This window comes from Pimephales promelas, chromosome 22, assembly GCF_988280905.1.
Source record: "Pimephales promelas chromosome 22, fPimPro1.hap1.1, whole genome shotgun sequence".
Classification (NCBI taxonomy): domain Eukaryota; kingdom Metazoa; phylum Chordata; class Actinopteri; order Cypriniformes; family Leuciscidae; genus Pimephales; species Pimephales promelas.
Window position 1 is genome coordinate 29935819 of NC_142790.1, and position 17036 is coordinate 29952854.

At 39.2% G+C, this 17036-nt stretch overlaps 1 protein-coding gene and 1 pseudogene across 2 annotated transcripts in view; both read left to right on the forward strand.

Moving 5' to 3' along the window:
• Nucleotides 1–2132: 2132 nt before the first annotated feature.
• Nucleotides 2133–17036, forward strand: part of sspo (SCO-spondin) — a 112300-nt gene continuing 97396 nt past the window's right edge. Inside the window, exons 1-17 of one of the 2 annotated variants that reach the window (XM_089125501.1) lie at nt 2133–2744; nt 3525–3613; nt 3995–4204; nt 5039–5121; nt 5220–5390; nt 7188–7396; nt 8748–8850; nt 9769–9927; nt 10207–10292; nt 11374–11499; nt 11755–11911; nt 12880–13120; nt 13445–13586; nt 13666–13789; nt 14952–15124; nt 15788–16006; nt 16769–16934. In XM_089125501.1, coding sequence (XP_088981627.1) covers nt 3561–3613; nt 3995–4204; nt 5039–5121; nt 5220–5390; nt 7188–7396; nt 8748–8850; nt 9769–9927; nt 10207–10292; nt 11374–11499; nt 11755–11911; nt 12880–13120; nt 13445–13586; nt 13666–13789; nt 14952–15124; nt 15788–16006; nt 16769–16934 — 2422 coding nt within the window. In that variant the 5' untranslated portion in view covers nt 2133–2744; nt 3525–3560. Of the gene's footprint in view, nt 2745–3524; nt 3614–3994; nt 4205–5038; nt 5122–5219; nt 5391–7187; nt 7397–8747; nt 8851–9768; nt 9928–10206; nt 10293–11373; nt 11500–11754; nt 11912–12879; nt 13121–13444; nt 13587–13665; nt 13790–14951; nt 15125–15787; nt 16007–16768; nt 16935–17036 lie in introns of those variants that run through there. The other variant, XM_089125502.1, reaches the window with a different exon arrangement.
• On the forward strand, nt 13830–14945 carry LOC148969652 (uncharacterized; annotated as a pseudogene).

Genomic DNA, 17036 nt, shown 5'->3' on the forward strand with positions numbered 1-17036 from the left:
CACCCTCGTGTTGTTCCAAACCTCTATGTGTTTATTTGTTCTGCTGAACACAAAGGAAGATATTTGGAAGAATGTTTTAATCAAACAGATCTCAATCCCCAAAAAATACATACTATGGTAGTCAATGGGGAATGAGATTTGTTTACGGATTAAAAACAGATTAAAAATTGATTAAAACATTCTTCCAAATATCTTCCTTTGTGTTCAGCAGAGCAAATAAACACATAGAGGTTTGGAACAACACGAGGGTGAGTAAATACTGACAGAATTTTCATTTTTGGGTGAATTAACCCTTTAAGTTATTTTTAAGGCAAGGAAAAAAAACGTTTATATATTTCATTTTGGTGATCAAAGATGAGTTGTAAGGGTTTACTATTGACTACAGGGGGACTTTAAATCAAACACTGATGTTTATGGTGAATTGTATATTTATAGCTGTTTGAAGAGAATAATAACATAAAAAGGAATTTAAACAAAAGCCCAGATGCAGAAACTTTACAATGCAGTTCACATGTTAAATCAGTACAGCTCATTTATACATTTTCAATGGGAAACAAACATTTGCAAACATTTTCTGACAGCTGTAGTGAATTACATTGCGAGACTGATTGGAAAGACAGATAATGCTGTTACTGTTAGTTTCACACCAGACAAAACCATCTGAAATGAAGTAGGCCATCATGTAATATGAGGCTGTTCTAGTTAATTATTAGCTTGTGCCTTTCATAATTCTGGCCTGCAGAGTTTAATGAAAAACACTTCAATCCACAAAGCTGTAATCTGTTATCAAGTACAGTCTCCTTCATTTATACAGCGCTTTAGAGAACGTCGAGTTTCACAGCAGCGTTACAGTGATAACAGGAAAATAAAGTAAGATTGGTTTGGCTTTACAGCAGATCTAGAATAAAGTTATTGTCCAGCTGATTATTCACGACTACAGTGCAGGAAAATCAGCAGGTGATTTTAGTGCTGTTATGGGTGCAAAATTAAGATAATGCAATAATAAAACAATTTTATATTTGTGTCTTAAAATTATAAGTATTTTTTTTGTGCTCAGTTTAAATTCTTCACTTGCTCTTGACTGTTTGTTTAGTTTTTTGGATTAAAGTTTGTTTAATGTTCGCTGCTTCCCTGCACTTTAAACTTTGTCACAAGTCAAGCATATTGGTTAAAAACCCCAAAGATAGGCCAGCAAGACAAATAAACTAATGCTATCCAAGTTTTTATAAACAAGTTTTATTTAACTCTGATTTATTGCTCATTATTTGAAAATGTTTTATTGTTTTTTCGCCCAAGAGTCACATCATAACATTAAGAAACACTATATTCTGTAATTATATAAATATATATAATTTTAACCTAAGGACACATTAGCAGAGGCTTTTAAATGTAACACAAGTCAAATTAATTTTAGTTTTAAAAACTTGATACATTTATTCACCAAGGTTGTTACAAATGTATCATTTGTTGTTTTTCCCGTACATCATTTGCCCGCTTTGATCGAGCTTAGACACTTTCTTTTCATACTTTCAACAATATCATTTGAGATGTTCTTGTTTGGTCTCAAATATACCGAGCCGCCTTCCAAAAGAGATTTCTTATCGATTTGGTTTCAGTTTTAGATAACTACTGTATAATTGAGGCTGGTCTGTACATGGAGCTGCTCAAACAAGGAAATCAGCGTTTCAAAAGCATCACAGAATCGCATCGTTTGCACTTCAAACTGACTGATAGTGACTCTGTGTGTTAACCTGAGATTGGAGGAAGTGTCTTAACATCTTCACTTCTGAGGTCAGAGGTCACTCGTTCAAGCGTAATATTGCGCACTGTAAAAACACTGGTGTGGGAATTACTTAGAAACAATTTCAGTCGGAAATTGCTTGAAATTAATTAAACTGAAATGGTATTTTCTTGTAAAACGAACTGGTTAAAAAGTAACATTCGCTTTATTTAGTGTTGTGCAACGATTAATCGCATCCCAAATAAAAGTTTGTTTACTCTGGAGCAACTAGGGGTTAAGTGTCTTGCTCAGGGACACATTGGTGTCTCACAGTGGATTCGAACCCGGGTCTTCGGGTATATATATATATACAGCTTTTTCCGATTAATTGTTGCCTAGCACTTTATTACAGTGTACGGATGGATGGGATGTTCTGCTCTTGATGCTGTTCTTCCTCAGTAGTGTGATTGAACACACACATTTCTATAGTTTAAGACTCTCCTCAAGAGACACGTGTGGTGAAAGAAGAGGAAATCTTCTCCGATTGCAGGGAAATGTTGTATGGTAGCAGCTGTGTTTGTGTCTGGAAAGCCCCGGATCTGGTTCTCTAAGCTCAGAGATGTTGTGGCGTTTACATGCCCCCTGCTCCTCACCTATTGACTTACTTTATTAAATAAACGCCCCTCAAATCCTTCCACCAAAGTGAGTCTTTATAGGATTAGACGTGCGCAAACAGCCTCCATCAGAGGGATCCACTCTCTCCGGTGTGATGGAGGAGCGCTGGCGTCACCAGATGATGAACTAATGGATGCATCTACAGCTGTGACCCTTCAGACTTCCACCAATGACACGCTTTCCACATGTTACCAAGACCCGTCCACCCCTCGCCATTTAAAACCTGCCAACCCGACCAAAGGCCGATCTACACCTGTGGAAGAGAGCGGCACTGAGGCTCATCTGGATCTGGAATATATTGGGAATAAATAAAGACCAACCAATCAATTTGTGGGGACATCTGACTGAGGTAAAAACTCATGTTTATGTATTATTAATCACTATATATCATGACTGTAGTCCTGCATCATTGTGTTTTTAAAAGCATGTCTCACTTTAATTGAGATTTTATGTTCTGGCAATGTTCTCAAACATTCTTCCAGTAACGTTTATATAACATTCGTTTAAAGTATGTTTTTAATAATGTTCTCAAAACCTCATTTTTTATACAACATTCATGGTACGTTTTTCCTGAAACATTTTAGTTGGACTTTCATGGAGTTTATCGAATAATCATAAACGGTTGGATCATTTTTATAGTGCAGTGACCTCTTATTCGTCAAAAGAACAAGGAAAATTTCATTTATTAAATAATTTGTTTAATGAATCACAGTTTTTTAAAAACATGCCCATTTTAAAGGTGTTTTTTCATTGAACTTGTTTAGAATTATTGTAATTAAAATCAGGAAATGTTGCAAAATGGAATATTCTCTTAATGCTTGTGTAACTAAGAAAAAAAGTTTGAATAAACTGGATGATTTGACCTACTAGAGAACATTAAAAAAATAATTGTATTGTAACTGAACGTTAGCGGGGAAAAAAAACTTATCTTTGTTCCTTTGGATGCAAAGTACCTAATAATTTGGACAAATAAGTCATGAAATCTCCAATATATTAATGGGAATGATCAAAAGGTGACAAATGAAATTTGAGCTGTATATAAAGATGGATGTAAATAACCTCATAAACACTTTCAACACAAACGGATTGGTTGGATTATAACTGAAGTGTCCTGTGTCCTCTTCTCCAGGCTGATGGTGAAGAAGTTCAGCTCTTCAGAGACACGATGAGGGTTGTGCTGGTGTGTGTTCTGGCGCTTCATCTGGCCGGGGTCATGGGGTGAGATGTTCTACTGCAACACATCAGTGCTGGCCAATCACCATTCATCACATCCAATAAAATAATAAATAAATACAAACACATGCATGCATATATTTATGAATAATGTGTTATTTACATATCAAATATGTATATTTATAAATAACATAAATTATGTATAAATATATATATACATGCAAATATTTCTTAATATATGCATGTGTGTCTATTTATTTATACACAGCACACATGTAAACACAAACATATACTTTTATTGGATGTGATTAATCGTTGCCCAAGTTTTATTGCAATGTTTTTAAAAAAGCTGTAACCCTGAGTAGAAGAAGCTGTAAAAGCCTGATCCGCTTTCTCTGACCCCTGACCTCTGACCCCTGACCCCAGGCACTGGTGTGAACACACGGTGCAGGAGACGGTGGAGAGGATGCTGTCCCCCCGTGAGCAGCGAGAGGTGGACTGTTCCTCGGTTTATCAGTTTAACACACAGGGCTGGAGGCTGGACGTGGACCGGATGCGGCACGAACACGGCGGAGACGACGGCATCGCCCTTTATTACAAGGGACAGGGGTCCAAAGCGTCCTGTTACATATTCAAGTGAGGAAGTAACTCCAGCATCACAGCTATTCTGTCAGATCTGAGACATTTCCTCATTTATATTTCATACGATTAGATTTATCATTTGTTCTTTGAACTTGATAATAACATGACTCAGTGGTGTAACCCAGTGGTAAAAATGAAAAATATTTTCAATACAACAAAAAGAGCTTTAAAACGAACTAAAACAAACAAAAAAATCTATATGAAATCATTTTTCTCATTTAAATTAGTCTCAAATCATTGTGTATATATACATACAGTGCATATATAAATATAATATGTTATATATAAATATAACCAATTTTATTAATACGATTAATACCAATTAATTGATTTGACAGCACATATATATATATATATATATACATATATATATATTGTCAATCTCCCCAAAACATGTTTGAATGGAAATTGCCATATTTATGTGTTAAAATAATTGTAAAAGCCTTGTAACAAACCATTGGATTTTTTTTTTTCATATACAATGAGCTATTATTATGTCAAAAGATCAAGGAAAATTTGAGTTCATGACCCCTTCAATTTATTAAATATTTTGTTTAAATAAAATCACACAGTCTTTCAAAAACATGCAAGAACATTTACAACATTCAAAAACATTTACACATGTAAATGCCCATTTCAAAATCAAAATAATGATTTTTTTCATAGATTTTTTTTGCCTAAAAATTCAAATTATTGTTAAATAATGTTAAGAACATGTTTTAAAATACTTACAGTGCTATTTACATTTCAAACATGTAATTAAAATGAGAAAAGTGATCCACATATTGTTACTAAAGCATCGTGTGTGTGTGTGTGTGTGTGTGTCAGACCTCCAGAGATTGAGACGGAGACGCTGAACCGCACGCTCAGACAGTGTTGTGAAGGCTGGGCCGGCCCGCACTGCTCTCACGGTGAGATCGGATCACACGCCTCGAGTCTTGTTGAATATGTTATTATATCTGTGTGTCCAGAGAAGGTCTTGTTGACGTGTGTGTGTGTGTGTGTGCAGGAGTGGGTGCGCGGGGTCAGTGCTTCTCCACCTGGACGTGTGAGGAGTTCCCCGGGGTTGGTAACTCGTCCCTCATGACGCTGGAGCAGTGCTGCGGTCACCTGTGGGGATTGAGCTGGAGGAACGCATCCGACCAGACGTGTCTGTCCTGCACATACACACTCCTGCCCGGTTAGTAGTGTTCTTCACATCACTCAGTAGATGCACACACTCTCATTTGCAGTGCAGCTGTTATGCTTTTTGCGGATAGTATGGTAGTTGTTATGTTTCTTAAAGGGATACTCCACTTTTTTTGGAAATGGGCTCATTTTTCAAAGGCCTTAGAATCTTAAAAGATGGTACCCACCCTGCTAACTTCCTCTTTTCCATACTTCCATCAGGAAGAAGGATAAGAGCTATTAAGACTAAAACCTCCCGCTTCCTCAATAGTACATATTGCAGAGCTATTAAATATCTTAACAGTCCTCACCAATCACTTATGAGGAAAAGGTTCTCTTAACGAGACTGCAGTATTTCTTTTTTTATTATACACTTGTTTTACAGTGTTTTATTATACTTTTTTGTATATTTTATGACTATCAAATCAGTGATTTTATTGACTAATTATTTATTGCATAGCTGTGGATTTATGCACTGTATCACATGTAATTGTCACACCTATCTGATATCAATTACTATAACTATCATCCAAGTATGTGGTGAGCGGTGTGTTCTTTTTATTTTTATCTGTCTGTGTCAAGTGTTATCCCTTGGGGGATATTGTGGTGTATATTGTTGTTCTATTTACGTCCTTGATTGTATTTTGTTTGTATGAGCACACTGAAGCAAATCCCTAACAACTTGTAACGAGTTGTATGGCAATAAAGTATTGAATCTTAATCTTAATCTTATTTTACCACTCCCCCAGAGTTAAACAGTCGAGTTTCACCGTTTTCGAATCCATTCAGACAATTTTCTGATATTTAGAAGAATATCAGTAACCAGACAGTTTCTGGTCTCATTGACTACCATAGTATATATTTTTTCCTACTGTGGAAGTCAATGAGTCCAGAAACGGTCTGGCTACTGAATTTTCTTCTAAATATCAGAAAATCGGCTGAATTGATTCAAAAACGGTAAAACTCAACTGTTTAATTCTGGGTGAGTTGTAAAATGAGCCTATTTCCAAAAAAAAGTGGAGTATCCCTTTACGGGATGTAGAATATGGTCATGCAAAATAAGGCATTAATATGTGCTTTATAAGTAATATTAAACAACAAATATGTAATATGCATGATAATAAGAAACTAGTTAATCGTGAGAACTGGACCCTAAACTAAAGTGTGACGGAAGAAAAGTTGGCGTCAGTAATTCCAGTCTCACTTCCTGCTGAATCTGTAGGTTTGCATATTGCCAGCCTCTGGTGTTGATTGGCTGAGCAGCGTCTGTTAGCCCCGCCCTCAAACACTAGTGTATCTGAGACTGGGAGAGTTCGACTCGTGTCGAGAAGACGCTGTTTTCTGAGATTGAGACGGTAAAACCCACGCCATCGTCACTGTTCGCATCAGAGCTGAGATTCAGATATGATAATGAGCGTTTACTTTCTGACCAATCACAGCAGAGCAGCTCGCAGAGAGGCGGGGCTTAGAGACTGAATCTACACAGAAGCGTTTCAGACACTGAGAGGAAAGAGCTGAAGCTGCAGTGGAGATTATGAGGACGTTACAGTGTTTCTGACCAATCACAGCAGAGCAGCGCTCAGAGAGGCGGAGCTTAGAGAGACTGAATCTACACAGAAGCGTTTCAGACACTGAGAGGAAAGAGCTGAAGCTGCAGTGGAGATTATGAGGACGTTACAGTGTTTCTGACCAATTACAGCAGAGCAGCGCTCAGAGAGGCGGAGCTTAGAGAGACTGAATCTACACAGAAGCGTTTCAGACAAGAGATGAAAATGAATGTATTTGAGTGTGTGTCTGTGTCTCCCCTCAGACGTCAGGTCTTCTCCGGTCATCCGTGGCGTCCGTGACCCGCAGGCGTCCGGCACCTGTATGAGCTGGGGCGGGACACACTACCGTACCTTTGACCGGAAACACTTCCACTTCCAGGGCAGTTGCACGTACCTGTTGGCCTCGTCCACCGACGGGACCTGGGCCGTTTACTCCAGCTCAGTGTGTGACACCGCGGGACACTGTCGCAAGGTACAAACACACACTCGCTGAGAGCTTATATTCCCACAAACGCCTGTTTAGACGTCAACACGATCTCAAAATGCTGAAGTCAAGTCATCTTCATTTATACAGCGCTTTTAATAAGAGCAGCTTTACAGTGAGAACAGGAGATTACAGTAACAGAGACTCTACAATAAAGTCCAGATAAAGTTAGTTTTGATGGATTCACAGATCATTAGTTATTAACTTAGTTAACACTAAAACAGAAAACAACGTTGAATGCGTTCTTAACTTTAATTTAACTCTTCTTCCTGCTCTTTTAGTGCATCATTTATCGGTTGATGTTATAAACATATTTTACCTTAAAAAAATATTCATAATGTTTCATCAAAATGTGCTACTTTTCCTAAAGACTAAAGACTCGAGGATAAAATCAAGTCCTTCTTTATGTTTCTTGTTTAATAAATCCAGTTTTACTCTAAAATTGGTTGCAATTTCATGTTCATATGCTCATATTGTTGCAAAGTATCATTTTATGGTATGAATTCAAAATTTTCCCAAAGGCCTCTCGGTAGCATTACTTAAAGCTAAATTCATTAATTATAATGAATAATGCATTATATTTTTTCTGCATTATATCATATAATGCTTTTTAATGCAAATAAATAATTGTAAACAAAGTTAAAATGCATTATAATATTTGCAGATTCATTGTTACATCCATAAATGTGTTTGTATAACCTGGCAATTATACTTTCTAAAGGTGCAACAATGAATAGATAAGTACTATAAAGCATTATAAGGTGCATCACAAGGCATTTGTAATGCATTAAAAATACTTTTATAAAATAAAGAGTCCCTAGTAAATTCATTCGTCATGCATAAAATCAAGTCCTAACATTTTATTGATTGTTGAATATATAGTTTTACTGTAAAATATATCTTATTCAAAGGTAAAATTGGTTGCAAAAGCCATTTCATGTTCACTTGAGACCTTCAACATGTTGAAATTGTAGCAGAGTTTTAGTTTAAAGTGTTTCAGGCTGTACGATTAGCACCAGGAATCTTGCTTTGGGTCTTCGTTTGTGACTCAAAGATCGGCCAATTCAAGAAAACAGAACACAACACTCATCTTTTGCATCTGGTTTCAAGTTGTTCGAGGTCATTATGAACAGGCCGATGAACTGAACATAATTTGTCTTGTTGAGATGTGACGTTTGTTTCTACAGCTGGTTTCTGTTGGTCATTGCATGAGAAATCTTGAACCTCAATGATACAGAAAGTGTAATTGGTTTTGGGAGTTTGGGATGTTATTATATTGATAATGATTGTTGATTGACAGGTCTTGGCTGTAGTTTATGTGGTTTGTTCTGTGCTGTAGGGCCTGCGGATGATGTTGGGTCTCGGCTTGGTCTCTGTTCACAAAGGAAACATGACAGTGAACGGCGTATCTCTACCGCAGGGTGAACCGCTCTTCCAAAGCGGTGAGAGACGCTTAATTCCTGAATCCTGATACTCTATTATGTTCTGTATGGGCTATATGCACGCATAAGTTCCGCATTTGACGTAAGGATGCTCGTCCATTTCCGGTTGTGTAGATTAAAGCGGAGGAAAACCGGAGAAAACGGGATTATGGCAGAGTCTTCAATATTTACTGTCCTCCCGTCTTTGAAACGAAACGTACATACGTTTATATGTAATTTTATATATAGTTATGTTTATTTAATATAATTTTAAAAAGAAGCATAAACACAACGAGGGGTGTCTGTTTTATCTGTTTTTGTGACTAACGTTTCATTAGTATAACCATGGAGTATAAAATTCAATATAAATTCTCGGTATTGCATTGGACTCTACGATCGGCGGAAGTTATCGAGCATCCTTAATCCTTCACCGGAAATAACGCCGTGCATAGAGCCCATTGCAGCTGAAAAACTCATCCTTACCAGTGGCATGCGTTTTTTTTCACCTATATTTTTAGTTTAAATAGAAGTCAATTTTAGTTGAAAAGTACATTTACTGAAAATTTGAAAATTAAATGAAAATTTAGTTAAAATGTTTTTAATGGTTAATGTATTTTTACCCATACTTATATTTAGGATATTTATTTATTTAATAAACTTTTTTTATTTATATTTAGTGATATATCTGTTATCTATATAATTTATCTGCGGAATACGTAATTGCAATATGTAGTGTTTTTTTTTTTGTCTTCTTAAGTGTAATATTTGTTTTTGTCCTGTTTATGCTGCTGTAACTTCTAAATTTCCCCTTGGGGATAAATAAAGTTTTAATCTATCTTAGTAAACGATGATTACTCGGTTTGGGGTGTGACTTCCTGTTTTCTGAGTATGAAATATATTGAAGTGTGTTTCTGGTGACGTGTGTGTGTGTGTCGTCAGGAGTCAGCGTTCACTGGCTGGGGGACTTTGTGTTTGTGGAGAGCGGTTTGGGCGTCAGACTGAAGTTCGACATGGAGAACACCGTCTACCTGACCGTTACCGCAGAACACCTCGCGGCCACTAGGGGGCTTTGCGGAGTTTACAACAACAACCCAGATGGTGAGAACTGAGAACGTTTGATCGGATGCATAAAGTTACCAAATTCTGACATATTATATCCTTTCTACTTTATTTTTAGTGTGTGTTTTCATGCATTTCTACACTGAAAGGAAACTTTCATACAGAAATTGTGTAACATTGAGTTAATTGAAGTAAAAAGAATTCAATAGTGTTTCAATGTAAAAAATGGCTTAAATTATTGTTGTTCTATTTACCATTTTGAAAACAAATTGCATGTTTTTCATGCATTGTGCAATGCAACATTTTAATTTTATACAGATGACTTCACTACCAGCGGTGGAAGTGTGTCTCAGTACGCCGCCAGTTTTGGAAACTCCTGGCGTGTACAAGATCAGCAAGGCCAGGTGGGACACCACGTCTTTAAGTATTTAGAAACGATTGATTGATCTTAACATGTAACACAGGTGTGTAGTGATGCTGCTGAGTTGTGTTGTGGTGTTGTGTAACACAGGTGTGTAGTGATGCTGTTGTGTTGTCATGTCATGTTGTGTAACACAGGTGTGTAGTGATGCTGTTGTGTTGTCATGTCATGTTGTGTAACACAGGTGTGTAGTGATGCTGTTGTGTTGTGTTGTCGTGTTGTGTAACACAGGTGTGTAGTGATGCTGTTGTGTTGTCATGTCATGTTGTGTAACACAGGTGTGTAGTGATGCTGTTGTGTTGTGTTGTCGTGTTGTGTAACACAGGTGTGTAGTGATGCTGTTGTGTTGTCATGTCATGTTGTGTAACACAGGTGTGTAGTGATGCTGTTGTGTTGTCATGTCATGTTGTGTAACACAGGTGTGTAGTGATGCTGTTGTGTTGTCATGTCATGTTGTGTAACACAGGTGTGTAGTGATGCTGTTGTGTTGTGTTGTCGTGTTGTGTAACACAGGTGTGTAGTGATGCTGTTGTGTTGTCATGTCATGTTGTGTAACACAGGTGTGTAGTGATGCTGTTGTGTTGTGTTGTCGTGTTGTGTAACACAGGTGTGTAGTGATGCTGTTGTGTTGTCATGTCATGTTGTGTAACACAGGTGTGTAGTGATGCTGTTGTGTTGTCATGTCATGTTGTGTAACACAGGTGTGTAGTGATGCTGTTGTGTTGTGTTGTCGTGTTGTGTAACACAGGTGTGTAGTGATGCTGTTGTGTTGTCATGTCATGTTGTGTAACACAGGTGTGTAGTGATGCTGTTGTGTTGTCATGTCATGTTGTGTAACACAGGTGTGTAGTGATGCTGTTGTGTTGTCATGTCATGTTGTGTAACACAGGTGTGTAGTGATGCTGTTGTGTTGTCATGTCATGTTGTGTAACACAGGTGTGTAGTGATGCTGCTGAGTTGTGTTGTGGTGTTGTGTAACAGGTGTGTTGTGTTGTGTTGTGGTGTTGTGTAACACAGGTGTGTAGTGATGCTGTTGTGTTGTCATGTCATGTTGTGTAACACAGGTGTGTAGTGATGCTGCTGAGTTGGGCCACAGCTGTGATCTCTCGAGTGACGTTAGTCTTCGCCGTGACGCAGAAACAGCATGTCATCGTCTGAAGGAAAACCCCTTCTCACACTGCCATCACCAGGTCAGATTATAATGATAATATAATAATAATAATGATTTGTTACATTTATATAATACATTTCTGGGGACTCAAAGCGCTTTACATAGAATGGGGAAATCTCCTCAAGGTTACAGGAAACTTACACTAGGACCAGTGTCGGGGAAAGCTACTTTGAAAAGTAATGCATTACTTTACTAGTAACTTGAAAAAGTACTCTGATTACATGTAATGAGTCCCACACAACACTGCTCCTGACTAACATCTGGCCTCGCTCAGGTGGACCCCGGGCCGTACATCGACACGTGTCTGTATCTGTTCTGCAGTCTGGATGCGAGCGAGAGAGAGACGGCGGTGTGCGATACGCTAGCCGGCTACGTGCGCGAGTGTGCGACACAACACGTCATCATCCGCTGGAGAAACGCCGGCTTCTGTGGTAACAGTCACAAGATCTAATTCCTCCTAAACTGACCTCTGGTGGCCAGAAAAAAATCTCATAGATAACATTACAATATGGTTTATATATATAAATATATATATATATATATACAGTATGTATATATATGTATGTATATTTGTATATATATATATATATATGTATATATATGTATATATGTACATATGTATGTATATATATATATATATATACTGTATATATATATATATATATTAATTCCTTGAAGTTGAACCAAGTTTTTTGCATTAAAAAAATACTTTGAAATCCTTGAAAAAAATCCTTTGGAAAAATTGTTTGCAGTTTAATGTTATTATTTTTGTAATTTAGTTTTTATGTATTTCAGATACATGTATTATGGATACATGGATAAAACATAGTTAAAAATAAAAAAATAAATAGATAAAAATAGGTGAACAAGAGAAATACAGCGATATCTCTCTCGAATAAATAAAAATGAAATTAGATTAAAATAAATAAATGATTAAAAATGTATACATCAAAATTACATTAAAATAAATAAATAACATTTAAATTAAATTATATTACATGAAAAAAAGTTTAAAATAAATAAATTAAAAATAATTCAACATATTTATTTATTTATTTATTTAAAATAAATACATAGATTGAAACAAATAAATAAATAAATACAAGTTACATTAAAATAAATTAGAAAAATAAATAAATGATTGAAAATAATAAACCTGTCTCTAAATAAATTATATATCAAAATGTTTATTTTAACGTAATGTATATAATAATGTATTTTTTATATATTTATATATTTTTATAATTTATATATATATATATATATATATTTTAATTTCTATTTATATATGTCTATTTCTCTCTTTCTGTGCATGCATGTATTGTGTTTAACGATGATAATGCCTGTTATCTGCAAAGGTAAAAACACACTAACCCGCTGCTGTTGTTTGCGTGTGCAGAGCGTGTGTGTCCGCGCGGTCAGGTGTTCTCGGACTGCGTGTCGTCGTGTCCTGCGAGCTGCTCGTCTCCCGGTCCCGCGGCGTCGGGTCAGTGTCGGGACGAGTGTGTGGGGGGGTGTGAGTGTCCCCCGGGGCTGGTCCTGCACGCGGGTCAGTGTGTGCGGCGGGCCGACTGTCCCTGTTTCCACCGGCGCCGCACATACAGCGCAGGAGACGCCATCACACAGAGGTGCAACACATGGTGGGTCCCACGGCACACACTCTGCCCGATATTACAATCACGGGAGATTAGATGAGATGATAATAACCCTTTCAAATCTAAACTTGCACCAATTGGAGCCTGTTTCAGAGTTTGCGTCCTCAAACCTCTAAACACTGTTGTTGTGCGAATGAACGGCCAGATCAAGTCGCTGTTAACACAGCAGGCTAAGTTAATAACCAATGATTGGTGTGAGTCTCTTCTGCAGCGCCTCTAGTGGCCAGTGGAGGAACTGCAGTTTAAGTCTCAGACACGGGAGGGTCTCCGCTTGATTCTCACTGGTGTGTGTGTGTGTGTGTGTTGTAGTGTGTGTGGAGCCGGTCAGTGGGAGTGTTCTGGAGAGAGATGTGAAGCTCAGTGCACTGTGATCGGAGCGATGCACGTCACAACATTCGACCAGAAGAGATTCAGCCTTCAGAGCGCAGACTGCCAGTTCACAGCCGTCGAGGTCAGTCACTGAGGAGCACACCTGTGTGTGTGTGTGTGTGTGTGGAGTGATTTGAGATCATCTGTGTGTGTGTTTGCAGGATTTCGTGGACCGGAAGTTGAGCGTGGGCATCAGCGCAGGACAGTGTTCAGGAGGATCTGCTGGGTGTCTGAGAGAGCTGAGAGTCACTGCGCTGAAGACTACACTCACTGTCACTGACTCAGGTCATACATCTCTCTCTCTTCATCTGTCCATCCGCCCATTCATCCTGCTGTCTCTCCATTTTTCCATCCATCCAACCATCCAACCCTCCGTCCATCCATCCATCCGTCCGTACATCCATCCATCTATCCAACCCTCTGTCCACCCATCCATCCATCCATCCATCCATCCATCCATCCATCCGTCCGTGCGTACGTCCATCCATCCATCCATCCATTTATCCGTCTGTCTGACCAGCCATCACTCCATCCATCCATCCATCCATCCATCAGTTTCTCCATCCATCCATCAGTTTCTCCATCCATCCATCAGTTTCTCCATCCGACCAGCCAGCCATCCATCCACCTGTCTGACCATCCATCCATCCGTTCGTCCATCCATCCAACTCTCCACCCATCCATCCATCCGTCCATGAGTACGTCCATCCATCCATCCATTTATCCGTCTGTTTGATCAGCCATCACTCCTTCCATCCATCTATCCATCCATCCATCCATCCATCCATCAGTTTCTCCATCCATCCATCTGACCAGCCAGCCATCCATCCATCTGTCTGACCATCCATCCAACCGTTCGTCCATCCATCCAACTCTCCACCCATCTGTCCATCCGTCCGTGCGTACGTCCATCCATCCATCCATCAGTTTCTCCATCCATCCGTCTGACCAGCCAGCCATCCATCCATCTGTCTGACCATCCATCCAACCGTTCGTCCATCCATCCAACTCTCCACCCATCTGTCCATCCGTCCGTGCGTACGTCCATCCATCCATCCATCAGTTTCTCCATCCATCCGTCTGACCAGCCAGCCATCCATCCATCTGTCTGACCATCCATCCAACCGTTCGTCCATCCATCCAACTCTCCACCCATCTGTCCATCCGTCCGTGCGTACGTCCATCCATCCATCCATCAGTTTCTCCATCCATCTGTCCGACCATCCATCAAAAATAAATGATTTTGATTTATTATTTTGTCTAGATGATTTTGTCTGTTTAGTTTATCTAGTGCATTCATTCATTCTTATCTTATCCAGATCTTATGTAATTGTATCTTATCTTCCACAAAGCTTTACCATTCAATATAAAACAGTCAGATATTGCCACAAGAACATAAAACAACATAACAAAACTCGATAAGAGGACTGTAAATGTGTGATGTCAGGCTCAGTGCTGGTGAACGGTCAGCGAGAGCTTCTGCCGGTGGTCACAGGAGATCTGATGGTCCGAAAGTCTTCCTCCAGTGTTCTGCTGATCCAGGCGTTCGGGGCTCGACTGATGTGGCATCTGGACGGGCCTCTCCTCCTCATCACCCTACAGCCCGGCTTCGCTCATAAGGTACCACAATAACACACACATCTCTCCAGTCTTTATTCATTTAAAGATTCTGATAATAGAATACGGATTCTAAAGGCCCGATAAAGATATAGTTCTAAAAATCGTTCTCAGTATTGTGATTTCACTTTTCTAACTTTAGTTAGTGTGTAGTGTTGCTGTTTGAGCATACACAACATCTGCAAAGTTACGACGTTTAAAGTTCAAAGCAAAGGGAGATATTTTATTTGACAGAAATCACTTTTTAAGAACTACAACAAACGACTGATATGGACTACACGAGCTTCCTCCCCTGGTTAGTGACATCACAATCCCCAACATTTACATAAAACCGCCTCGCAACTAGGACTCTATATGTCTCTGCTAAGAATGAGCTGTTGTAGCTCCGCCCCCTGTGCCGGGAGCAGAAGCTCATTTGCATTTAAGGAGCCCACACACAAAACAACGCATTTTTGCTCACCCTCAAAAAATTACGATTTTAACATGCTAAAAAATGATCTGTGGGGTATTTTGAGCTAAAGCTTCACATACACACTCTGGGGACAGCAAATATTGTTATCGTTATAGTTATCGTTCTTGGTGTGAACGGCCCTTAACAATAAAATTTGTTTGCTGAAGCGAACTCAACTAACAGGTTGGTCATGTGACCGTTTGTTGTGACGTCAGGTTCGAGGATTGTGTGGCACTCTGACCTGGAGTCAGCATGATGATTTCACCACACCCGAGGGGGACGTCGAGAACAGCGTGTCCTCGTTTGCCGCCAAATTCAGAACGGGCTCCTGCCCTTTGCCCTCAGCGATGACCTCTGACCCCTGCGGGATGTACACCCAGCGGAGACAGTACGCAGAGAGTGTGTGCTCTGTGATTCACAGCTCAGTGTTTCAGGTCAGTGTGCTTTGGGTCCAGAACAGTAGCAAGAGGGCCACCGTCTGCAAGTCCAGTTGGTTGAGCACAGTGAACAACAAATCAAGCCAGTGTTGTAGTACTCGAGTACTCATATTTTAATGGTCTTGGTCTTGTCATGGACTCGTGTCCATTTGGACTCGGAATTGACTCGTACTCGAACATTTTTTTTTCTAGGACTCGGAATTATTCCCGAGTCCACTCGAGTTCAATTCAAAATATTTTTCATGATTATTAATGTATGTTAATAAAATATTTCTTTAAATTGATTGACACACCCAGTGATTGGTGATTTCTAGCGTGCAACTGCGCATGACAAATTGTAATAAAATTACTTTTAACACCACCTACTATGTGGCCTTTTTACCCTAAACTGATCATATTTTTTAAACTCTAAGTAAATTCAGTAAAAAAAAAAAAAAAAAAAAAAAAAAGGGTAAATAAATTTCTCTAAGTAAATAAAAGTAAATTAGGTAATCAACCCTCACTGGTCTCGGTCTCGACTCGGACTCGACCGTCTCTGGTCTCGGTGTCGACTCGGACTCGACTCTCTATGGACTCGGTCTTGACTCGGACTCGACTCTCTCTGGTCTCGGGGTCGACTCGGACTCGAGTGAGGTGGTCTCGACTACAACACTAGCAGAAAAAAACCCACAACAAATAGAATAGTATAGAATCGAACAGAAAAGGTAAGTGCTTGTATTAACTGGTCAGGTGCTGATGGGAAAGGTGTGTGTCTTGCAGGCGTGTCATGACGTGGTGGACCGAGAGCCGTACATGCGTGTGTGTCTCAGTGAAGTGTGCGGCTGCGACCCGCTGAAGTCGTGCCAATGCACCGTCCTCGCCGCTTACGCCCGCCAGTGTGCCCAGGAGGGGGCGCCGCTCAGCTGGAGGAATCGCACATTCTGCTGTAAGAAACGCTTTAATGTGAAGATTATTAGTGCTGGGCAACCATTAATCGTGATTATTTGCATAATTATACACAAAATATGCATGTATATATTTAAGAAAC